General features: G+C 37.3%; 1 protein-coding gene across 1 annotated transcript; it reads right to left on the bottom strand.

Moving 5' to 3' along the window:
• Positions 1 to 184: 184 nt before the first annotated feature.
• syt16 (synaptotagmin XVI) lies at positions 185 to 27,209 on the bottom strand. Its single transcript, XM_081351210.1, has 7 exons — positions 26,908 to 27,209; positions 18,939 to 19,115; positions 12,334 to 12,546; positions 7,442 to 7,758; positions 6,039 to 6,479; positions 3,734 to 3,917; positions 185 to 1,995 (listed from the first exon to the last, which is right to left on the bottom strand). The coding sequence occupies exons 1-7, from the start codon at positions 26,918 to 26,920 to the stop codon at positions 1,682 to 1,684; spliced, it is 1,659 nt and encodes a 552-aa protein (XP_081207336.1). The 5' UTR covers positions 26,921 to 27,209; the 3' UTR covers positions 185 to 1,681.
• Between the last annotated feature and the right edge of the window lie 234 nt (positions 27,210 to 27,443).

Here is a 27,443-nt window from a genome sequence, read left to right as displayed (position 1 = left end):
AGACAGCCCGATTACCAGATGAGAGAGATCATATGGTTGGTTACAGTCAATTACACATTTTTCTCTGCCAGTATCACCTATTTTTGCAGCTGTGATACACTAAGATCAATGCATAGTGTTACACGAATAAAGATTTATTACCATTCTAAATCATAACGAAATAAAACAGAATTGCCAGAAAAGTCATGTCTTAGGGATATGTCTTTAATGATGGACAAAAATATATGCATTTATCTTCAAAAAGACTATGAACGCATGCAAAACAGGCACTATTGATTTTTAAAACACAGAGGTCCATGCATCTGTAATGTTTCAGAGTTGTCCATGCTAATCTCCAATATCACTGGCTTTGAATGAAAACTCCATATAAGTTTGACAAGATCAGGCACTTTATATATGCATAAAGCATTACAGACATGCATTAAAAAAAAGAGTTTTGAGGTGAGGACGAGGACAGTGTTTGGATTGTCAGAAAAAGATTTTCTTGGACATGCATAAGACTATTTTTGGTAAGTAGGATTGGTCTCTTTTCATGCAATTACAATGAATGGGGATCGGAGCTTTCAAGCTTCAAAACGGATTCACAAGGACCATAAAAATAGTCCATGTGACTTGGGCACTATACTCCAGGTCTTCTCAAACCATACGATAACTTTGTGTGAGGAACAGGCTGAAATCTATTCAATGATAATCCACAGTGGTCTGTTAAGCATTTGTGATCAGATCATTTAGTCATTGAGTCAGATGAATCCGAAAACCAGACAGGTTGATTCAAATTAATCAAATGAAGCAGATTGAGTGAAAGGATTAATTCGCTGATCATATTCGCGCATAAACATGCAGAGTAGATCAAATTCGGTTGTCAAATTTTTCAAAGAAATAAAAGTAGTCTTTTTGAAGCCTGACCACACCAGTCCTCATTCACTTCCATTAATGAAAAGAGTTAAAAAAATGCAATTTTTGTTTTCCACAGAAGAATGATATAAAGTTTGGAACAATGTGAGGGTGAGTAAATAATGACCGAAATGTCATTTTTGGGTGAGTCATTTGGTGATATTGCTTATTCTGGATAACTTGTGCACCCCTTTTAACAGCAATATAAAAGTATCCTAACTTTCATCATAACACTGTCCAGAACTATAAATGATAGCATATTTTTATGTAAAATGTGATACAAACAAACAGCTTCAGTGTCATCAGTTGGAGAGCATGAATGAAAGTGCAGTTTTCCACTCATTTGGGCTTTCAAAACCTCGCCAATAACCACCAACCGTGATCTGGTGTGGGTCTGAACTTGAGGCTTAAAATCATCTGAAGATAGGCATTTAATCATTTCAAATCAATCCTCCATTCATTAAATCACTAGGCGACAATAATGCGTTTTGATTGGTTGCTGTTGGGGTTAAAGAGAGTAGTCTGTATATAACAGCGTGTTGTCATTTCCTGGTTACCAGATAAAAGGCTGTATAAAGTACTCTCAGGGAGAAGAAGAGTGGTGTGGCGTGGGTGTTTCTTTGTGCTTCCAAGATTTACAGAATTACATGCCTTATCTTTGTTTGATACTATTAAAAGCTGCTTGTTCATTCCCGTTTTTTGTGGGTATTTTTGGCCTTGGCTGTCTCCTCCTTCCCAAAGGAATTTCCAGCTGAAATAAGAGTGATTACATTTCTATCTCTCTCCTCTAAGCATCCAGTAGTGTGTGCCAGCGGCAGACCTGTTGGTTTCCGCTCTCCTTCATGTCCTGCCAGTGAAGAAGTTCCTCCTCACCGCTGCTGTTCTGGCCCAGAGCCACCCAGCCAATCATCTCCTTGCGTTTCATATTCCGCCGATTGTAAATGGAGACCATTAATGTGACGTCGGACAGTTGGAACAGCGCCACCTGGAAGACAAACGTCTCCTTGAAGACCGGATTCGGCTGACTGCGACGGATGGATGTCTTACAGCGGGATATCTCCTGTCCCATAGAGTTCAACAGAGTGAGCTTACCAAACGTATCTGAAAGAGAAAGACAGGTCACTAAATCTCTACTGAATGAATATGTTTTAAAAAATAATAATTTCTACATCAACCTTTGTGTGATTTATTCTTTGTGTGAATGGTCGAAATTTTTTTTATTAGATAGCAATGATCTGTAAGTTGTGCTATTTTGGACATTAAAAGCTTTATGTCTGTGTAATTGTGTTTTTTTATTTTTTATTAATTAATTAATTAAATTAATAATTAATTTATACTACCATTCAAAAGTTTGGGACCATACGTTTTTTTTTCTTTTCTTCAGTAGGGACACAATAAATTGAGTCAAAAGTGACATTTATGGGTTTTTTTCGTTTTTTTTTTTACTTTCTATTCATCATATGTTCCTGAAATCACGGTTTCCACAAAATTATTAAGCAGCACAACTGTTTTCAACATAGATAATAATAAGAAATGTTACTTGAGCACTAAATCAGCATATTAGAATGATTTCTGAAGGACCATGTAATCAGATTACTTTTTTCAAGTAACTAATAAAGTAACACATTACTTTTAAATTATATCTGAGTTACTTTTTCAAATAAGTAACTCAAGTTTTCCCATTTATAGACTGACACCTCTCTTCTGTCCCCATGTTGAGAGAAATCGGGATTAGGTGCAGAGGCGTTGTGTGCGCAGTCTCTACACTAAATGTGACCATGAATTTACTCATCTCACTTTCACAAAAAACAGATTTAGTATTAGTATAGTAAGAGAGTAACGCAATATTGTAATGCATTACTTTTAAATGTAACTTTCACCAACACTGGGATCATGTGACACTGAAGACTGAAGTAATGGCCATCACAGAAATACATTTTAATATTAAAATATAAAAGTTTTTTTTGTAATTGTAATAACATTTCACAATATTACTGTTTTTATTGTATTTTTGATCAAATAAATTTGGGTTAGGTAAAGATAAGAGACTTCTTAACAGACATAATTTTTTTTTGAATGGTAGAATAGGTTGGTACAGTAACAAATATTGTTTTATTTTGACCCTTGGCTTAAGGCCAACTCACACCGCACAGACAAACACCAATAAACTCGTTTGGTGTGTTTTGTCATATCAGTGTGTTACCCCTGTTGGCGCTTGTTTTCAACTGACTGACCATGTTCAATCAGTGTTTGCTGGTGTCTGTTGGGGCGGTGTGAACATGACAGTTATTTTTCGTTCAATTTTAAATCCAACTGCCAACTTGTTTGTTGGTGTTTGTCTGTGTGGTGTGAATTGGCCTTTAGGATGATCACTAACACAAAACTGTGACTCAGCATGATAACAGAGAACAGTATGTGTCTGTCTGTGTATGTTTGTGTGGTTTTCTCCAGTGGTAACTCGTCGACTTGATGCGAGAGGTGTGTCAAAAGATCTGGGGCTCTGTGATCGATTAAATGTCATGTAACTCTATTCACCCAGGAGCATCATTGCGAGATGTGACTGTAAGGCGACTAAGATTCATACAAACAGCATGAACTGATAAAAGCCTGATGTTTGACCCACCACACGTGTGAGGATGACGCATTCAAAATGTGCACGTACAAATGTATGTTCTAGCAGCTCGTTCGTTTAGAAAGGATTTATTGCAGTACATTTACTCTGAATCAATATCAGACGGCTTTACAAAAGGTTATTTGCCCAAGAGTCACTCCTGATGGTTTAATGATGCCTGTGAATGTGTTTCTGAGCCTGTTAGTGTGAGTGGGACGGTGTGTTTACCTGGAGGTCTGTTGAGTGCAAAGTTTCGGAAGTGGCTGCCTTTAATGATCTCCACAGACAGGCGTCCTGTGGTGGCGTTATACGATAAACCCAGCAGTAGTTCTGGATTTCCACCGTGAGACACAGACTGACTGGAGGAAGCACTGTCACTCTGTGCGCTGAAAGACGCCTGGGAGTCTATTGTCTGCGGGGAGGGAGATGGAGACATGCCAATGTGACCTGATTCGTTGGTATTTCTATGTAAAGTGTAGTTAAACATAGTTTTTTAACACATGAAGACACTGTAAAATTGTGCAAATATCCTCTCTCTACAACCCCATTTTTAGAAAAGTTAGAACATTTCGTAAAATGCAATAAAATCAAGTATCTGTGATTTGTTCATTCTCTTTAGCCTTTTTTTTAAGGCTTTGACAACAGTACAAAGAAAAGATTTTCAATGTTTTTCACGGACCATGTTAATTGTATTTTGATTTTGTTTGGCTGCAACACACTCCAAAAAAGTTGGGACAGAGGCATGTTTACCACTGTCATATCACCTTTCCTTTTAATTACACTTTTTAATCGTGTGGGAGTTGAGGATACTAATTGTTGCAGTTTTGCAAGTGGAATTTTTGCCCAATCTCGCCAGATGCAAGACAGCTGCTCAACAGTCCGTGGTCGTCGTTGTCTGATTCTTCTTTTCACGATGGGCCGTACATTTTCAATTAGAGACAGATCTGGACTGGAGGTGTAGAGTGTCTATGAAACCACACTGTTGTAGCATATGCAGAATGAGGCCTGGCATTGTCTTGCTTCCCAGGAAAGATGTCATCTTGATGGCAGTATATGTCTCTGTACAATCCCAACATCCACCTCCACATCCATGGTACCTTCACACGTATGCAAGTCACCCATGCCGTTTGCTCTGAAGAGCCCCATACCATGACAGATGTTTGATTTTGCACCTTCTGCTAATGAAAGTCTGGATGGTCCCTTTCATCTTCAAGACTGAGAACTCAATGTCTGTTTTCTCCAAAAACAAGATGAAATGTGGACTCATCTGACCACAGCACACATTTCCACTGTGTTTTTTTGGATAATCTGAAATGAGCTTGGGGCCAGAGAACTCGGTGGCATCTTTACATAAAATTGATGTATAGCTTTCTCCTTGAAATATAAATACTTTGCAATCTTGAATTGTTCGAGAATTCTCTCCTGAAATTTGGCACAATATGATGAGCCATGACCCATCTTTGCTTGCAAAGACTGAGATGCTCCTTTTATACCCAATCACGATACCCTCACCTATTACCAGTCCACCTGCTTATTGTGGACAGTTTAACTTGGATATTCTGTAATCTTTTCTTTTGCCTGTCACAACTTTTATGGAATGTGTTTCAATTTGCCCATAGTTTACATCAGGAAATACTGTCAGAGTACACTGTTATATTGACACCATGACTAAGCATTTTGACTATCTTGTTTGTGAACAATGACACAAGGACTTGTCATTCTGATGGCACTGATATGGTCATTGATAAATACTTTTGAGAGATGAACTAATGATTTTTCAAAAGTTACAGGCTTTTGCAGGTAATCCATTGTGTGGTGCATGTTTGCATGAATTTGCAAATGGTTTGCAAATGTACTAAATGTTGTTGCAAATGTGGTTTGAGAAATGTACCAAAGCGACTATACATTTTGTATGCACCAACATAATGTAATCTAGTTGGATGAATTTATTTAGGATGGATGGATGGATGGACAGATTAACGGATTGATGGATTGACTGATAGATTGACGGATTGATTGATTGATTGACGGATGGATGGATTGACGGATGGATTGAGGGATTGATGGACTGACGGATGGATTGATTGATTGATTGATTGACGGATGGATGGATTGACGGATGGATTGACGGATTGATGGACTGATTGATGGATTGATTGATTGACGGATGGATGGATTGACGGATGGATTGACGGATTGATGGACTGACGGACGGATGGATTGATGAACGGATTGACTGATTGACGGATGGATTGATGGACTGATTGATGGATTGATGGACGGATTGATTGATTGACGGATGAATGGATTGACGGATGGATTGACGGATTGATGGACGGATGGACTGATTAACATTTTAACCTAACATTTCATATAAATACATATTTAAAAAATACAAATAGTATCTGTATTTAATACATATAAAATTGTGGTGGGGCAAAAAAAAAAAAACTTAACTAAACTGGCCCAACCACACCAGTTTAAAAAAAAAAAAAAAAAAAAAAAAAGAGTATTATCATAGCAATTTACACACCTTGAGATTACAGCGTGGCTCCAGCAGCAGCGTGATCTCGAACCTGCCTGTGTGTTGCAGCCTGCTCAGTCTGTACATGGCCTCTCCCATCATCCTCTCCCTGTTCATCTTCCCCAACGCGTACAGGCGGAACCGCAGCGCAGAGGAACCCAAATCCCCTGGCTCTAGATGCGAAAACCGGAAAGTCTCCTCGAACCTGGGCAAGGAGCCTTTCTGCACGGCCGTCTTGTGCCTCTGCCGCTTCCCAGGTAACAGCACCACGTGCACCTGCCAGGAGTCCATGCCACTCCGAGCCTTGTCTGGAATGTCTTGGGCCAAAATCACGGTGACCCAGAGTCTGTGGGTTTCAGCCCGGTAGTCCAGGGCAATTATGAGGTCACCACATATTGAGATGTGTCCACGAGGAGAAGAGCTCAAAGGGTGGGACGGAGATTGTTCATGCTGTTAGAGAGTGGAAAAACACACACACACACACACACACACACACACACACACACACACACACACACACACACACACACACACACACACACACACACACACACACACACACACACACACACACACACATACTCAATGCATATATAAACAAACAGATCTAAACACACCTCTCTTAACTAAGTGAGAAAGATTTTACTGTGAAAACTTGTACATGAACACGAGGTGTTTCCATTAGCAATGGCTATGAGAGCTATAGAGCAGATGACTCATGAATATTCATTAGAATTTAGTTCTCATAACTGTGAAGATCTCTGTGGAGAGATTTAGAGGATCTAATTATAAATGGGAAAGTTAAAACATAGACATTAAATTATGTATAAATCTAAATCTCTTATATTTCAAATGTTTAAAAGTTTGGGGCTGGTAAGATTTTGTTTCGTTTTTGAAAGAAGTCTCATGCTCACCAAGGCTACATTTATTTGATCAATAATACAGTAAAAAACACAACATTGTGAAATGTTATTACAATTTAAAATATTTTTTTTTCTATTTTAATATATTTAATTCCGTAATGTAATTTATCCCTGTGAGGGTAAAGCTGAATTTTCAGCACTATTACTCCAGTCTTCAGTGTCACATGATCCTTCAGAAATCATTCTAATATGCTGATTTGCTGCTCAAGAAACATTTATTATTATTATCAATGTTGAAAACAGTTGTGCTGCTTAATATTTTTGTGGAAACCATGATGCATTTTTCAGGATTCTTTGATAAATAGACTGAACAAAAAAACAGCATTTATTTAAAATAGAAATCTTTGAAACAAATACAAATGTCTCTTTTGATCAATTTAATGGATCCTTGCTGAATAAAAGTATTAATTACTTAAAAAAAAAACAAAAAAAAACATTGGACTGACCGGCAGTGTATGTAGGAAGTATAAAAAGTATAAGCACACACACCTCAGGGCTCCATGTAGGGAAACTATCCGTAGCCCCACTGTTGTCATAGCCATGGTTGTCAACTGCCAGGCTCCTTTGTGGGGTTTGCCGCCCCATGCTGCCCGGGCGACTGCCCTCATACCTGGGTAGATCCTCCAGACCATCCCCTGTGTCCTGGGAGCCCACAGAAATCTGCTCCGCCATCAGAGAGAGGGGGTCTGTGGGGGTTTGGCTCTCAGGAAGAGGGCTCTGCGATAAGGGGTCTCTCGGCTCAGACCCAAAGCGTCGCCTGGATGAGAGGGGATCTTGAAAACTCTGCACACTGTTTCTCTCAGCTTCTACATGGAGAGGGAGAAAGAACGAGACATAATTATTTCACATGCCTAAACTAATGTGTTGTCGGCTAACACTTTATAATAAGGTCCCATTAGTTACTGTTAGTGAATGCATTAAAGGGATAGTTCACCCAAAAGCATAAATGTTGTCATCATTTACTCACCCTCATGTTGTTCCAAATCTATGGATGCTTGTTTCTGCCACAGAATAAAAAATAAAACAGTCAATTCTGACTTTTTTTCTCACAATTGCGAGTTATAAAGTCAGAATTGCGTGATATAAAAGTCACAATTACGCGTTTTATTCCCCTTTATAACTTGCAATTGTGACTTTATATCACACAATTCTGGCATTACAACTCGCAAATGCAAAAGGTCAGAATTGCGAGATGTAAACTCACAATTGTGAAAAAAAGCTCTTTTTTTTTTACATTTATTTATTCCGTGGCGGAAACAAGCTTCCATACAAACCTGGTAGCCATTGACTGCCATAGTTCTTTTTTTTACACTATGGATTATGGAAGTCAATGGCTATTACTAACATTCTTCATAAAATATCTTTGTGTTCAACAGAGAAAGAAACACATAGAGGTTTGGAACGACATGAGGGTGAGTAAATTATGACAGAATTTTTGGGTGAACTATCCCTTTAACTAACAATATCTAAAAATGAGCAATACATATGCTACAGTATTTAACTATCTTTGTTAACAATAATTAATAAAAATACATCCGTTCATTGTTAGTTCATATAAGCTCAGGTCCATTAAATAATATTAACATGAATAATGTATTAGTAAATGTTGAAATTAATATGAATCACAATTGCTTTTTTATTAATTTTTTATTGTTAGTTCATCTTAACTAATGTAGTTAACTAATGTTAACAAATGGAACCTTATAGTAAAGCGTGTCACAGTGAATAGTTAAATAGAAAAATCGCACGATGAAGGAGATACTCGGAACGTCTTTTAAAGGGGTGGTTGATTATGATTTCACTTTTCTAACTTTAGTTAGTGTGTAATGTTGCTGTCTGAGCATAAACAACATCTGCACAGTTACGACGCTCAAAGTTCAAAGCATAGGGAGATATTTGCTTTTAAAGAAATAGCATTTTAAGGACTACAACAAACGGCTGGTAGGGACTACACAAGTTTCCTCCTGGGTTAGTGACATCACCAACCCTAGAATTTACATAAACCCCGCCCCCAAACACGATTTATAGATTATTAAGACAGAATATGCTAATAATGACTTATACTAGAAGATAACTACACATCAGCTACATAAATTCATCAACTAACCATTCGGAAATATCCTGTTGCTTCTACATGTTGTCACTTCTTCTTGAGTCTCTCCATCATTGACTCCGTTGACATCATCTGACTCCGGTTTGAACATAAAAGGCTAAAAGTTTTGAAATTTTCAGTGCATGTCTGTGTGATGTAAAAGGACACAAGCTCTTGAAGCTCCGCCCTCTGTGCCGGGAGCAGCAGCTCATTTGCATTTAATGGAACAGAAACAAAACGGTGTGTTTTTGCTCACCCTCAAAAAGTGACAACTTTAACATGCTATATAAAAATATCTGTGGGGTATTTTGAGCTAAAACTTCACACACACACTCTGGGGACACCAGAAACTTATTTTACATCTTGTGAAAAGGGCATTATACCACCCCTTTAATCTGATAACAAACACAATAAACAGAGGAAACACAACCACATCCCCACTGATGTTAAACATGGGAGTCTAAACAATCCAGGACAAAGAACTGAAAGGAACTGAGGGCTTAAGTACAAGGGCAAACAAAGGAGCTAACAAGATAATTAACGAGGGACAAGTGAATAGGATGAATCAATGAAACACGTCATGGGAAAACTGGGTCAAAGGAAAACAGCCAAACAGAAACTGAACAAAACAGAACATATCCCTGACAAAGTGTTACCGAAAATTGTATTGTTTTATCTCATATGTTTCCCCTAAAATTCCTGGTCATAAATAAAAATACAAATAATGTAGGTAGTCCAGGTAATTTAGTCATAGGAGAACATAAAATTTATTTTTTTAATTATTTAATTTTCAAACTGCAAGACTTTAGATTGCAGACTCTGGTGTCTTGGCGGATCTGAGCAGTTTGAGACATCTTTGAGACCTTTGCTGAAACTCCAAGGGAAGTTCCCATTTCTGAAGTCAGGAGAAAATTTTAAGAAGCAAAAGTCTCCATTTAATCTCATTCCTGTCTGCGAAACAACTGAGATATTGATGAGACCTCATTTGTACATTTTAATTCCACTGGGTGAGTCCAGTAAATGGAGGGCTATATTTAGCAGAAACAATTTAGCAGTAGACTTTTGATAGAGAGCTAATGACACAATTAACAGCTCTGTCACACACACACACACACACACACACACACACACACACTCTTCCCTAACGTTTAGCAAATGAAATTTTATTGACACTCTGACAGTCATCATAATTGCAGGACAAGCTCATTTGACCAATCAGACTCCCCAGAGCAGATGATAATGATGGTAATTTACGGCTTTAAGTGCTTGTCCTACGTGACTCTGTGAATTTCACTGAATGGAATCTGTTTCAGGGTACAAACTGTTCTACTCCACAGCAGCGAACAATTAACTGCAGACGGGTCCAGTCGCTTTGTTACCATGCCAACCGGAAAGACGCTTTTCCATAGCAACTGATTCTGTGATGACCATTCTGAGAAATAAAGCTCCATACAGCAAGAATTCAATAGACACAAACAGCCGACTGGAAGCTGTTTTAGTTGTGATATGTCACGTTAGAACGTACAGTCAGTCAGAGATTAGAGATGTTGACTGAGTATTAGGGAGATTAACAGTGATGTGACAAGAGTCACATTTAGAAATATCTTTAAGAGGCGTTTGGGTTTGTATCACCTTATGAAACATAGGTTAGCTTTATTCCACAAACCACTGGTCAGCACAGTGACACTATACATTTCTGTTCAACTGGAAAAATAATTTTGGTTTACCAGTGTTACTTTAGTATTATTTATACACTATTATAGTATTTATACATATTTTAAATTAGCTTTTATTTTTATATTTTCAGTATTCAATTGAATTTTAGTTCAAGTTTTAATCATTTTGTTATGTGCTTTTGTAATGTTTTATCGATTTTGTACATTTTTATTTCAGTCTTAGCTTTAGTCATTTTAGTACTTCAACTTATTTCATTTTGTTGCCAAGACAACATTTCATTCTGAGCAAACATGCTTAGTGTTATGAATTTATGATGCTTGGGATGCTAACAGCAAATTCTAAACTATCAGCCATTTAACATCCTAAGCCATCCTAACAGCTTCAACTCTTCTGAGAAGGCTTTCCACAAGGTTTAGGAGTGTGTTTATAGGAATTTTTGACCATTCTTCTAGAAGCGCATTTGTGAGGTCAGGCACTGATCACAGTCACAGTCTCCGGTCTAATTCATCCCAAAGGTGTTCTATCGGGTTGAGGTCAGGACTCAAGTTCCTCCTCACCAAACTCGCTCATCCATGTCTTTATGGACCTTGCTTTGTGCACTGGTGCGCAGTCATGTTGGAACAGGAAGGGGCCATCCCCAAACTGTTCCCACAAAGTTGGGAGTATGAAATTGTCAAAAATGTCTTGGTGTGCTGAAGCATTAAGAGTTTCTTTCACTGAAACTAAGAACCCCAGAAAAACAACCCCACACCATAATCCCTCCTCCACCAAACTTTACACTTGACACAATGCAGTCAGGCAAGCACCGTTCTCCTGGCAACCGCCAAACCCAGACTCGTCCATCGAATTGCCAGACAGAGAAGTGTGATTCGTCACTCCAGAGAACAAGTCTCCACTGCTCTAGACTCCAGTGGCGGCGTGTTTTACACCTCTGCATCCGACTCTTTGCATTGCACTTGGGGATGTAAGGCTTGGATGCAGCGGCTCGGCCATGGAAACCCATTCCATTCTCTAGCACTATTTTTGAGCTAATCTGAAGGCCACACGAAGTTTGGAGGTCTGTAGCTATTGACTCTGCAGAAAGTTGGCGACTTCTTCGCACTTCAGTATGCGCTGACTCCGCTCTGTGATTTTACGTGGCCTACCACTTCATGGCTGAGTTGCTGTTGTTCCCAATTGCTTCCACTTTGTTATAATACCACTAGTTGATTATGGAATATTTAGCAGTGAGGAAATTTCACGAATGGAATGGCAACCTATCACGGTACCACTCTTGAATTCACTGAGCTCCTGAGAGCGACCCATTCTTTCACAAATGTTTGTAGAAGCAGTCTGCATGCCTATGTGCTTGACTTTATACATCTGTGACCATGGAAGTGATTGAAACACCTGAATTCAATGATTTGGAGGGGTGTCCAAATACATTTGGCAATAGTGTATTATGATCAAAGCCTAACTCTCAGTGAAGATGGACCAAATGGATTATATTATACATTTCAAATAGGTCGCTAATCATCCACATGGGCCATTAGTGCTTGGACCCCAGTGATTGCCGCTTGTGGCTATATTTATATATACATTTATGAGCAAACAATAGAATGTAGGTACGTACCTTCACAGTCAGACAGCTCTGTGCTTCCTTCTTCCTGGTCAGACAGCAGACGTTTAAATTTGTGATGTGGCCCTGGTGCGCTCTGGGTGTTGAGCTCCGTGACCCCTGAACGGAAGCTTTGAGAGCGGGAAACGGAGATCTCAAACTGCTTTGCTAACTCATCATCGCTGTCTGATAAACTGGAAATATCATCGTCATCGCCGTAACTATTCACTGCAAACACACACATGGACGGGGACAGAAGGACAAACAAAGAAACAAAAAAAGAGACAAAAAAAATTAGACAAAGATCAATGCAGACAAAACGTATGACCTTCCAGTTTAGCTACAGGCAGAATTTGCAGCCATAATTCCAAGGTAATTCTATGTGGTTGCTAAGGTGTTCTGTGTCATTACTGTGCCATTGCTATACTAGGTGGATTCTAGGGCTGGGCTAGGAAAGTTTATTTCTTCTGCTGAATGCAAAGGAAGATATTTTGAAGAATGTCGGTAACCAAACAGTTGATGGACCCCATTGACTTCCATAGCAGGAAATAAATACTATGGAAGTCAATGGGATCCATCAACTGTTTGGTTACCGACATTCTTCAAAATATCTTATTTTGTGTTAAGCTGAGGAACGAAATTAATACAGGTTTGAAACAACTTGAGGGTGAGGAAATTATGACAGAATGGTCATTTTGAAGTGAACTATTCCTTTAAGCTAACGGTTACAGTTTATTGTATTCGTTTGTGTGATTTTTTTATATTTTCTCCAACAGCCCAAGAATACATACAGGCCTATAGAATGGTGCACAAAACAAATCCATGAGGGAAAAAACTGTAAATAATAAATCAACTCCACTCGATTCCAAGTGAAGGTCAAGGGCTTTGGGCGTTCCATTTAAACACATTACAAGGGCTCTGCCAGTAGTGGGCACTCGTGCAAAATTAGCAATGACGTACATCCGAGTGAGTGAGACGAAAGGAAGTTAGTGAGGACAGGGCATAAAAAATTAGACTTAAACACAGCCCAGGTTGTTGCTAAGTAGCCTAAGTCAAAAGAGTTCATCCTTAAGACATTCTGATCCCTAGAAATGGCTCCAGTCCATTGGTCAATGCAAGTGTATGGTTTGTTTGTTTTTTTGGAGAAAATTGTGTTTGATTGCTTAGAGAACCAAAAGCAAACCTCTTCTCAGCACAATCTTTAACCACCAACACCAAATTTAGGGGTCGTTTTGATGAGTCTCTTATGCTCACCAAGGCTGCATTTATTTAATCAAAAATACAGTAAAACAGTAATAATGTGAAATATTATAATATAAAATAACTGTTTTTTGTTTTAATGTTTTTCAAAATTTAATTTATTCGTGTGATCAACGCTGAATTTTCAGCATCATTAAGGTCCTTGCACACTGAATCCGAAATTTTCGCATGCGTTTTTTCGTATCCGTCATTCTGTGGCTCTAAACTGGCAAAAACACCATTCAAATGCTTGTTACGGATGCGAATAACGCAGAAAATCTAACCCGATCCGATTTTTTTTTTGACGGACGAAAGTTTCGGAGGCAGTGTGCAAGTGTGATTGACATAACGTGAGGTTGTATCTATTTCTTAACGTGCGAAAATTTCGGACGCGAATTTCGGACTCAGTGTGCAATGGCCTTAGTCGTCAGTGTCACATGATCCTTCAGAGATCAGTCTAATATGCTGAGTTGCTGCTCAAGAAACATTTATTATTATTACACAGTTGTGCTGCTTAATATTTTTGTGTAAACTTTTTCAGAATTATATGATGAAAAGAAAATTCATCATTTATTTTAAACAGAATATTTTGTTACACTAAAAATAATTTTTACAGTTTTTGATCAAATTAATGCATCCTTGCCAAATAAAAGTGTACATTTCTTTCCAAAAACAGTATCGTGATCCCAAACTTTTGAATGGTAGTGATGCCTTAGCAAGCACCATTACAAACAACTCAGAAAAACAAAACAAAAAAAACTTTACTTTATAATGATACAGGAAACTTTGACCACAACTATTTTCCTATTCTATTCTACTCCATTGAAAAATTTAAATTGAATTGAGTGTGTAGACAAGCACGTCTACCATATGCACCTAATCACACGAGAGTGGCCAATTAGTCTCTTTTTTTCTCTCTCTCACCCATCATAGTTCCACATCCATTCATTTCACTGCATTTCGCCACATCATTCACTCTCACACACATCAAATTAGGCCAAGGAGCAGCATAGGAGGTTGCCATGGTTACCGGTCCCTCATGCTGAAGTGTTTTCCTTAATGTACATTCCGTACAACATAAATTATACCTTCTGTATCTGTGTGGCTCCAAAATAACTGCTGCAAAGAGCCCTTCGAAACAAACGTCCTTGTAGATTTCAACTGACGGGCTTTTTATATGAAACTAAATAAATACCTCTCTGATTCAGTAAAACATGTACTAAACTTCTACATTTCAGTGATTAATGTTAATAAATAAATTTGTAACATTTTTAAATAAAGTTAATATATTATAAACAAATATGAATTAACAATAAAGAACAGAATAAATATGAATTTAAAAGCATTTCATATTTCTTCTGAAATTAACTGCTGCTCCGAGCTGATAGTTAGTTAGCAGAACAGTTTGAAGAAAAAGTGACCTAAGTATTGAGAAATGTGTCCTAGCGATTGTTATAAAAAAAAAAAAAAAAAAAAAAAAAAAAGGTAGCAACTGCAAATGTACCTGTTTAGGTGACAAACACAACCACATCTTGCTTTAATTTTTAATTCCTAGTAATTTCCAAAACTCAGCCCCATTGACATATTTCTATCCAACCCCTTAAAGACAAATTAAATGACTTTCCTACATTTACTGGTTAACTTTTTTTAAAATGTAAACAAGATATTTTTCAGAATGTTCAAGATGAACCAGAGGTGTTTCTGTATAGATTAGACTATGTATGATTAAATATTTGTGTGTGTGTGTGTGTGTGTGTGTGTGTGTGTGTGTGTGTGTGTGTGTGTGTGTGTGTGTGTGTGTGTGTGTGTGTGTGTGAGGGAGTGAACATGGCATGTGTATTTGATATGTGCGTACAGTGTATTCATGTGTAAATATAATGACTCTGTTTGTTTTGAGAGGGCGTTCTCAGTTTACTGACTATATTAAATATCCAAAAAGGTCAAACACACACACACAATTCTGTGTTAAATTGAGTGTCTGTGTATATAGTGTCTTTCTAAGGAACAGAATTTCACAGAAAATTTTGCAAACAATCACAATTCAGTATGAAGAATCAAAATAAAAGTACTACAGATATCTTAAAGCTAAAGCTAAACCCATAACTGATAATATGAAAAAATATTATGAAATATGCTAAATGTTATATAACTTAGAACTGGAGCCCTGGCTGATTTCCGATCAATTATATTTGTATAGTACAGTTTCACGAAAGAGCAGCTTTACAGAAAATCAACTTATTTTGCAACGTGGAAGTACCCTATTTATACGCTATATAAACATAATGATGTGCACTAATAAATCATTGATAATAATCCATAAAATAAAAGTCAATTTTGATTTCATGGTGACTGTACACTGTGGTACACTGTAAAAAATATATGATCAATAAGTTATGACAACATATGTTTTTACATTGTTTTAACTAAGTTAAGCAGTTTTCAACTTTTTTTATGTTATACAAGATTCAACCCATTATTTTAAGTCAGTTTAACGTAATTTAAGTTGCAATGACTAAAGCCATCCAAGTTGATTGTACTTAAAAACGTAAGGCAGTAACATAGTGCAGTAAACAGTAAAACAACTATTTGTGCTACAAACCACTGTTTTTATGATTACGATAATACATTTGAATAATATATGATAAATACCAATTTGCAATATCAAGTGGTATAACAGACTGGTTTTGTACAGCTAAAATACCTGGAGCCAGATGACAACAGAAGCCTTGTACATTCAAGTTACAAATTGCCACGTCCACTCTTATGTTAAATATAATGGATTGAGTAAGCCAAAAGTTACTGTAGCAAGGAGGAAAAACTATTTAAAAAAACTTAAATATATCAAGAGGTAACAAAGACAGTGGTAACAACAACTTATACAGTAAGCATGTCACCCGTTTGTGACAAGAACAGAACCACAAGTGATGTCTAAACTAAAACGGACAGCAGACTCAACAAAAAATGGAGCAAGAAGACGGACCAATCCACTCGAACACCTGTTAACCCACATCTTACCAGCATCAGAGCAGCGTGACGCCTGCAGACTCCTCCTGCTCTCCAGCTCATCGGGCTCTTCGCTGATGGGAGTCAGACGCTCCATAGAGGGGGCATATTCAAACCCGTCGCCATGACCTCGCAACACCATGGAGGACACATCCACTCCAGATCCATGAACAAGCCTCAAGTTCTGCTCCACTTCTGAACTCTCATCTTTCACCGAGACCTCAGAGTCAACAGCTTGGCTTTGGCCGAGGCGGCGGAAGCCGTTGGAGAACGCGTCTGAGATCTGAGTGAGCCACGAAGAGAACGCTGGGATACCTGCCTGAGGAATGTCTGCCATTCCATCAGATTTCAAAGTGTTTTCCACAATGATCTGAACGCTTTCGACAACAGCTCAAAAGTAGGGCTATTTTCAGATGCACAGAGGACCCAGTGAATTCCCTCATGTTGTTACTGTTTTAAAAACAAAATCAATACAAAACATATTCACTTTAAGAACGTTTACTGCTATAGTGCACCTAACAATCACCATTTGCGTATGCACAGCAGACAGACATCAAATGTACAATTTCATTAAAAGTTAACTGCATTCAACAACCTGATGAAAACCTTTTTAAATAATACTGTTTAAACGGTTTTAAATGGTATTACAGTTCTGGAAGAAATCAATCATCCAAACTTTTTTTAATGGCCAATAACCAATATTTGGGTGATTTTAAAACTCTCTGTAGTCTATTTCGTCTAAATAAAAAAACAAAAAAAACACAAAACTAAAATCTTTTATTTTAAATGCAACAAGTTAATTAAGGCATCACAACATTATAATGTACAGTTTCAAAAATGGATTTTCATTTTGAGATTTGCCAAAGATTGCATTTAACAGTGTTATGAAATCATTTTTAAAAAAGATTAACAGTAACACTGTTAATTACAATAACGTCTCATTAGTTAACATTATTTAATGCATTAACTAGCATTAATTAACATTAACTTAACATTAACTAAATGGAAAAAATATGGAAAACTAGCATGCACAATTAAATACCAATATATTTTTAATTTAAAGAATCTCAAATTTGAGCCAATAACTGATATGGAAGTGATATATTGTGCATCCCTTATAGTATATATATATATATATATATATATATATATATATATATATATATATATATATATATATATATATATATATATTACAAACACTTACCAGAATGGCTTCCTCAAAAAACAACAACAATCAATTACTCCATTTAGAGCAACTTTCTACTTATAACAAACCTTCAGTCAAACCAGTTCAGCGGCAACTGAACGCATTTTGTTTATCTAGACTCGGGACACCTCGCATGACAGACTGACTGGATATTTACTAAGGGAGCTGCTTTTGAAATAGCACGGCAGAACTTCCTCCAACACCCAGCTGATATACTGACCATGTAATCTGTGTGTGTGTGTGTGTGTGTGTGTGTGTGTGTGTGTGTGTGTGTGTGTGTGTGTGTGTGTGTGTGTGTGTGTGTGTGTGTGTGTGTGTGTGTGTGTGTACAGGTTTGGGAGGGTCAAATGGAACCATACATATATAAAATATAACAACCAACTAGTGAGGACATTTTACTGGTTAAAAATGCTTATAATTTGGCCAAAAAATCGAGTGTTTTGCACATGTTTCTGTGATGGGTAGGTTTGGGGGTAAGGCAGGGGTTGGGTTAGGCCATAGAAAATATCATTAACCTGATATAAACTCAATGGAAGTCAATGCAATGTCCTCACTAATATATTAAACAAACATTTGTGTGTGTGTGTGTGTGTGACCAAAATGTGCAGAGTTTAGTTGTATGTATAACATGTTTTCCAGGAGAAAGACACAACCCATAGAGCACACAGAGATGTGCGTGGTTCAGTGAATATATTATGCAGATAACATGCCTGTCTGCCATTGGTCATCAAACAGACATCCCCCACCCCAGACTATTATTTTCATGTGGGATAGTAGAAAGTATTTGAACAATAAAACTTTGTTAAAGTCACCATGAAATTAAAATTGCAGTATTTATAAAAAATAGTTGAACTGTGCACATCATTATTATTTTTTAATCATGTGCCCTGATAATCTTTAATCAAAATCACTTCCCCTCCCTCTGGCAGCGACTCTTCTGTTCTCTGATGACACGTTTACTGGCGCAAGGGTGGGACAACCTGACACTCACATGAGATCGACCAATAGCAAACCACAACCATCCCACGTTGAGCATTTCACTCAGATATATGTCACGATAGGGAAGAAAAGACTATGGCGACTTCTGTTTCATGCAAGTTTGAGTTAACCGTTTACAAAATAGAGTGAAGGAGTCTGCAAAAAAGTTTGTCTGAACAATATTACTGACCCAGTCCTTGGTGAATCCCAGCACGGTCTCTTCGTTTGCGCCGGCTGTACTGCTCGAGGCAGGGCAGACCTCCAACACGAGCGAAACAAAGCTTCTTATTGATGAAGAGGAAGAGTATGACCAGCAAGACGACAAAGATGCCCACAGCTGACAGGAAGCCCACCGCCTCAGGAGTGACTGGTGAGGGAGTAGACACACAGATACACTGATCAGAATTATATTTTCAGTCCCCTAAACCAAACCTTTATGCATTTTAGTTTATACCCCAGCGTTTCCTGTGTTCTTTATCAGGTCTTTTCCTTTCATGGCTGTTTGTTGGTGTCTTTTTATTCTTATTTCTGCGGTTCCTAGATGTTCTACTTAGTGCTGTAAAATCGATTAATCGCAATTAATCGCATCTAACATAAAAGTTTTTGTTTACATAATATAATGTGTGTGTATACTATATTTACATATATATATATATATATATATATATATATATATATATATATATATATATATATATATATATATATATATATATGTATGTGTGTGTGTGTGTGTGTCTGTGCGGTGTTAGATGCAATTAATTGTGATTAATCACGATTAATCGATTTGACAGCACTAGTTCTACTCCTTGTGTTTTTTGTTGTTTTCATAATGAGTAATGATTCCTACTCTCCTGCATCTTTAAAGTTCACCAAATGTTACAACCAATTGGTGTCACTGGCCATGTTAAATACATTTTTTCCCTCAAAGTATTATTAATAAAACTGATTTAAAGATAAATAACATTAAAAAGGCACAGAGGCCTTCCTATATGAGATTTCCCTTCTACTTAAAAGGGGTTATAAAAGTATTACATCCGCTAGGGGAAAAACGTAATAAAGAAAAGAAAAGGCTTCCAGCAAGGACCAAGGAAAACACCATAAATTAGAAGATAAATTGGTAACACTTTACAATAAGGTTCATTAGTTAACTACTGTAGTTAACATGAACTAAGAATTAAAAATACTTCTTCAGCATTTACTAATCTTAGTTAATATTAATTTCAACATTTACTAATACATTATTAAAATCAAAGGTTGTATTTGTTAACATTAGTTAATGCTCTGTGAACTAACATGAACAAACAATGAACAGCTGGATTTTTATGAACTAACATTAACAAACATGAGTAAATACTGTAAATGTATTGCTCATTGTTAGTTCATGTTAGTTTATACATTAACTAATGAACCTTATTGTAAAGTGTTACCGATTTATCGTAAATCCCAGAAGGAAATAACAATAAAATAGGATTCGTTAAAGGGACCCACGACACAAACAAGAGGAAATAACAATAAATAGTATAATTAGTTTAAAAAAAGTGGTATTTTTGGGAAGAGCTGACTGACTCCAAATTGTTCAGCATTGTACATCATAGATTTCATTTGTCATAGCTCAATGTTTTTCAGGGAACTGAATTCTGCTTGGAGGAGACAGAGAGAAACCACGGCCTCATGTTCGGCAAAGGTGCTTTGAAATGAACACTTCAAGTGTAAAATGGACCATTAAGTTGCATAGAGGGCAGGCTCTCCTGAGTGTGAGTTGACTGAAAGACTGAAGCTGAACACTATTATACTAAACCATCTATTATACTGATCCATCTAATCTGCACCCACACACACACACACAGTTGTCGCTGCAAAGAACACAACAACCACTCACACAGACGTGTGTGGAAAAAAACAGAAGCAGATTGGAATATCGTCATAAAAACAAGAAAGAGAAAAAACACCGTTTCCATTATAGAGAAAAGAGCAGCATGAACATTCTTCATAACATCAAATTTCGTGTTTTTATAGGAGAAAGTCGGCCATACAGGTTTGGAACCACTGAAGGGTGAATAAATGAATTCTGGTCATTTTTGGGTGAATTATCTCTGTAAGATTCAAGCGAGAATACATCTACAGATTCATCTCCAAACACTTGACCATGCTCTCTGCACTCTTCTACATGTGCAAGCAAAGAACACACTGACCTTGTGAGCACATTCACACACACCCACATGGACTGCATGAGCAGGATGGTTTCCTTGGAAACAGCTCAAGCATTCTGTGAGGAGTGATTTGAGCATGGCTTTGTTCACATAAACACAGACGGTTTCATGTTGCCATGGATATTCTGTTCTTGGGTGCACAGAGTTCATATGAGCTCTAAATATAATTATTATCCAAGAAATGTGAAATGTTTTTTTAACTCTTTCACAGTGTGAATGGAAATCGCCATGAAGTTCTTGTCATACCTGAAAATAGTAAAACCTCTCCATCTAGTGGCTATGTTTATGAACTGCATCCTGTAACTGCTTAGACCAGTTGTAGTCTCCTAAGCAGTTACAGGATACAGTTCATAAAAAAAAAATACATTATTATTTATTTTTGTAATTAATAGATTTACAATTATATAAAGACAATAAATTTCACACACATTCCACATCTAATTTCTGATAAGATGGAAGAAAAATAACATTTTTGAATGTTGTGCTTGACAAAGCCTTTGTTCAAAACGCAGAAAAGTTTGAAAGCTAAGATTAAGTGCTTGCCTTTAGTTAATTGGTACAGGATGCTGTCTCTCTCCATTTTTTCTGGAAACTTCCTGTCGGGCTCTAACACCCTTCCTGACAGCTGAAAACTGAAGTGTTCTCTCCCAAAATCTCTCCTCATACTCTAAACATGAATGCAAACTATTTTATTTCCTATAGACCCAAAAATCTATATTCCCCTAAAGGTTGGTTTACCCCGAGTAAAACCTCACAACACTTCAGTACACTGGCCAAGCCCTGATGATGACATTTCAAACCCAGAATTCACTTATCTTTACCCTTACTGGCAAATTGTTTTTTTTTTTAAACACAAAGTCTACAAAATGTTGTTAAATTTATGCTGGGGATACAGTCTGCTTTTCAAGTATATGTATTAGTTTTACAGGAAAACAGACACAAAAATATAGATAGATACTATAGAAAAAAAAACTTAATTGGTATCTTAATCTATCTATATTTGTAGATATATATGTTCTTATCTTAAGTTACAATATTCTGCTTTTCAAGTAAATGTATTAGTTTTACAGGAAAACAGACAAAAATATAGATAGACACTATATTTAGGCTACAATTTTTTTTTTCTTAATTGGCATCTTTGTGTCTGTTTTCCTGTAAAGCAGAATGTTGTAAGATAAGACTTGTTTGCACTGTATATATACAGTGAGGAAAACAAGTATTTGGACACCCTGCTATTTTGCAAGTTCTCCCACTTAGAAATCATGGAGGGGTCTGAAATTGTCATCGTAGGTGCATGTCCACTGATAGAGACATAATGTATGATTTTTTAACTATTTATTTGTATGATACAGCTGCAAATAAGTATTTGAACACCTGAGAAAATCAATGTTAATATTTGGTACAGTAGCCTTTGTTTGCAATTACAGAGGTCAAACGTTTCCTGTAGTTTTTCACCAGGTTTGCACACACTGCAGGAGGGATTTTGGCCCACTCCTCCACACAGATCTTCTCTAGATCAGTCAGGTTTCTGGGCTGTCGCTGAGAAACACGGAGTTTGAGCTCCCTCCAAAGATTCTCTATTGGGTTTAGGTCTGGAGACTGGCTAGGCCACGCCAGAACCTTGATATGCTTCTTACAGAGCCACTCCTTGGTTATCCTGGCTGTGTGCTTCGGGTCATTGTCATGTTGGAAGACCCAGCCTCGACCCATCTTCAATGCTCTAACTGAGGGAAGGAGGTTGTTCCCCAAAATCTCGCAATACATGGCCCCGGTCATCCTCTCCTTAATACAGTGCAGTCGCCCTGTCCCATGTGCAGAAAAACACCCCCAAAGCATGATGCTACCACCCCCATGCTTCACAGTAGGGATGGTGTTCTTGGGATGGTACTCATCATTCTTCTTCCTCCAAACACGTTTAGTGGAATTATGACCAAAAAGTTCTATTTTGGTCTCATCTTTCTCCCATGACTCCTCTGGATCATCCAAATGGTCATTGGCAAACTTAAGACGGGCCTTGACATGTGCTGGTTTAAGCAGGGGAACCTTCCGTGCCATGCATGATTTCAAACCATGACGTCTTAGTGTATTACCAACAGTAACCTTGGAAACGGTGGTCCCAGCTCTTTTCAGGTCATTGACCAGCTCCTCCCGTGTAGTTCTGGGCTGATTTCTCACCTTTCTTAGGATCATTGAGACCCCACGAGGTGAGATCTTGCATGGAGCCCCAGTCCGAGGGAGATTGACAGTCATGTTTAGCTTCTTCCATGTTCTAATGATTGCTCCAACAGTGGACCTTTTTTCACCAAGCTGCTTGGCCATATCCCCGTAGCCCTTTCCAGCCTTGTGGAGGTGTACAATTTTGTCTCTAGTGTCTTTGGACAGCTCTTTGGTCTTGGCCATGTTAGTATTTGGATTCTTACTGATTGTATGGGGTGGACAGGTGTCTTTATGCAGCTAACGACCTCAAACAGGTGCATCTAATTTAGGATAATAAATGGAGTGGAGGTGGACATTTTAAAGGCAGACTAACAGGTCTTTGAGGGTCAGAATTCTAGCTGATAGACAGGTGTTCAAATACTTATTTGCAGCTGTATCATACAAATAAATAGTTAAAAAATCATATATTGTGATTTCTGGATTTTTTTTTTTTAGATTATGTCTCTATCAGTGGACATGCACCTACGATGACAATTTCAGACCCCTCCATGATTTCCAAGTGGGAGAACTTGCAAAATAGCAGGGTGTTCAAATACTTATTTTCCTCACTGTATATATATATATATAATTTTATTTTATTCAGTGCAAGGAAGCATTAAATTGATCAAAAGTGACATTAAAGATATGTACACTCAATGTTACAAAAGATTTCTATTTCAAATAAATTGTTCCGATTAACTTTCTATATAACAAAAAAATCCTGAAAAACTGTCATAAATAATAAGAAATATTTCCGGAGCACCAAATAAGCATATTATCAGGTTCTTTATACTAGAAAAATTATCATTTGAAAAACAAAACAAAATTCTTCACACTAGAAGAACTTTTAGTTTGAAGAACTGTTCACTGAAAGGTTCTTTGGGACACCAAAAATAGTTCTATGGCATCACTGAGAAAATCCTGTTTTGAAACCTTCATTTTTAATGATTTTTGATCATGTGACACTGAAGAATGAAGTAATAATGCTGAAAATTCAGCTTTGCCATGATCACAAGAATGTTACATTTTAAAATATATTAAAACAGAATCCAGTTATTTTATATTGTAATAAGATTCACAATATAACCGTATTTTAACTTTTTTTCTGTTATTTTGATCAAATAAATGCAGCTTGGTGAGACTTTTAAAAACATGAAAAATTTTACCAACCCCAAACTTTTGAATGGTAGTCTAATTGCTGAATTCTGACGAAACGGCTTTAGGGGCGTTGTTAGGCACGACGCGGAGCGGCGTTCTAGATCCACTGTAAAACACGGCTTCGCGGGGCTTATTGCTCAAATCTCCACCAGAATGATAGACATTTTGAGTTGAATGCTTTTCTGTCTCCTCCTTCAAAACACACACACACCACCTGAGATCATAAAACCACTTTGTCTCTCACGGTCACACTCAGAGGTGGGGAACCGAGACACAGGTAAATGAGAATGAATCACTCAATAAATAAAGGAGGGTTGGATGAACCTCACACACACCGGCACTTGTTCCGCAGGCCAAATTAAAAGTGTCAGGGTTTGGGTAGGTGAAAGGAGTGAGGACTCAAGTCCACAATGGATATTTATTGAGTATATTGTTATTGAGTTTATTGGGGACGACTTGACTTGACTGCAGGGAAACATCCAACGTACATACGACAACGAACCAGCACAGGACTGCAAACACAGGGAGAGCAAACAAAGCATGTAACAATGAAGGACAGGTGGGGCAAATTAATCAATAATCAGGTAACAAGATGGGCGGGGTTAGACAATAGACAGGAAAGCACAAGGAAACGCATGACAATCCATGTGCTCACACATGAGCGTATGGCCAGCAAACACAAATCACCAGCCATGTGCCCCAACAAAACAAGACATGAACACACAGCTTATGAGAACGCTCATAAGCCACGTGTTCACACAAAACATGACAGCATGAAAGCACACAGCCAGTGATAAACACAAGCTGCATGCAACACAGCACAATACAAAACATGACAAGAAAACACATGAAACAAAACAGGAGTGTCAGGGCTCTATCACAAAACCAAGAAATAGACTAGACATAAGTGACAGAACCCTGACAAAAAGCTGATAACTAAAGGCTTGTGATTACAAATTTTTCATTGGAAAAAAGAAAAGATACAATTTCTTAGGTATAAGTGAAAAAACATTGATTTGTGTAATTTAAGTGTTTGTATACAAATCAGTTTCATTTTAACCTTCAATATTACAGTAATGTATTGACTTTCTGTAGTTTACAGCAGTAGTTAAGATAATAAAAATATATTATATTTATATATTACAGCCTATATTAGTAAAAAAGCCAAAAAATTAGTAAAAAAGTAACCTTCTTAACATATCGGAATTTAAATTATAAGCTATGGCTTTTAAGCCAAATGTTGAAAGTAAAAGTTGGAAAAAAGCAAAATATGTAAACATTCTAAAACCCTTATTTTGACCAATAGAAGATAAAACTTGTAAATTGTATCAAATTAGCATACAAAACATAAAAATGTACAATGCATGACAACCTACCATGACCTGACATGATTATAAATAATACCCTTTTACTGAAAACACAGTTCAACCTTTCAGTTAAAATCCACCTTCATTATATACACTGAAAATTCATTTGCAAATCATTTAATTAAACATGACATTATGAAGTTACTCCAGTAATCTTAGTTTTATTTACAACTTTGAAAAAAAAAAAAATTCTACAGTAGTTGTTGACTCTTTTGTGGGAATGTATGCAAGTGAGGATTTAATCGGCTATTGAGTGTGCTTGTTTAACCAGAAGCTATTATAACATTATAATGATATGGAAATTTTAGTTTGGAGAGGAGAATACTCTTGTGAAATATTCCCCATGTGTGGCCGAGGTCATCCCTTCTGCTAAATAAACTGCTGCATTTCATTATAGATGCCTTTAATGATTTATTAACTGAACTATTGAGCACTTTGGTCCTGCATTTCCCTTTGGAGATCGAAAACCAAGTTGATTTGGAGCATGAAGGCCTTTCAGCAAGGCCAAAAATAAACCTTTTCTGAAGGTTTATGAAAATAGAAAGATGGCTGCACTGTGTATGCCATATGACACTGATATGTGATTCTTCACTTGGAGATATTTGACTGTGTGAAAATTGTTTATCAATTTAAATTCTGACAGGTTCAATAACACCTCTACATCTAAACGGTAAAAATCTTAAAATGTAATTCTTCAAAGTTCAAGCCATTCAGTTGTTTGAAAAACTCAATTGTTTTCTAAATTCATGGTGTGATAGTAATTACAGTAATGAATTAGGGACAATGATTTGTTAAAAGCAACCCAACCCTCTTAAAAAAAAAAGAAAAATGTTTTAAGCATCCATTATTATGTGTGCTTTAAAACTAGAATGACTAAAAACAACATTTTAACCAATAACGTATTTAAAATTAAACAAGCACAAGAAGCAGGCGAGGAACGAAACAGCAACACTAGCAAAAGCCAGAACATGGATTACATAAAACATAGCATGAAATTCTCGTGTTTATAATCGTCTGAATGACATGTCAGCTGACATTATGTCAAGTAGAGGAGATGAACCCTATATGATATTAATGATGATAATGATGCTGGGGCAATTCATCGCTCAGCCCTGCTGCAGCAAAATCAGCCAATGAGCTTCAATAAACAAACTGATATAGCCTACTGTATGACGATATTTGATCAGAAATGAATTCACATCGTTTAAAGCCACGCGATACTTACTATCTGATGCCATGGTCGCGTTGCACTGATCCCGCGGCGTCAATCACCCGCCCTGTCGATCAATATCGATCGATATATCTTCATAAGTATAAAGCACCGGGGAATCAAAGCGGTTTGGCGAAGACAACCGGTCCCACTGCACGTATCACCCCGTCTGTCCCTAATAATCCTGCTGGCGACGGCGGAGAAGCCCACCGGGACTCACTCGCTGCTTCGCGGGCGAGAACGCATACGGGCACGCGGGCATCAGGACGAGCACGCGCTGCGCGCTCGCTACACTCTGCGCCAATAACCTCCAGTCCAGAACCTTCATTCAGGCTCAATTATTTATCAATAATGTCATATTCACTTTTCTACATACATTAATTTGGTGTGGCTCCAACTGCAGCGCCATATAGCTATGTGCCTGGGGCAATTTTCTTTTGTTAGCCTGTATGAAAATCACATTAAACCTGTCTTGAAAACTTTTTACCATACTGTAGCCTTTTCCCTGGCCAGTCTTTTATAAAATATTACTACATTGTAAGACTTTGATA

Source organism: Scardinius erythrophthalmus (assembly GCF_964197995.2).
Source record: "Scardinius erythrophthalmus genome assembly, chromosome: 21".
In the NCBI taxonomy this organism is placed as follows: domain Eukaryota; kingdom Metazoa; phylum Chordata; class Actinopteri; order Cypriniformes; family Leuciscidae; genus Scardinius; species Scardinius erythrophthalmus.
This window is presented reverse-complemented; position numbering and strand designations above follow the sequence as displayed.

Coding starts and splice junctions, on each gene's coding strand:
- syt16 (XM_081351210.1), bottom strand. Junction 7,759..12,333: donor AGAGCTGTCTGACTGTGAAG/GTACGTACCTAC, acceptor CTCTCCATGTAG/AAGCTGAGAGAAACAGTGTG. Junction 6,480..7,441: donor TCCCTACATGGAGCCCTGAG/GTGTGTGTGCTT, acceptor ACTCTCTAACAG/CATGAACAATCTCCGTCCCA.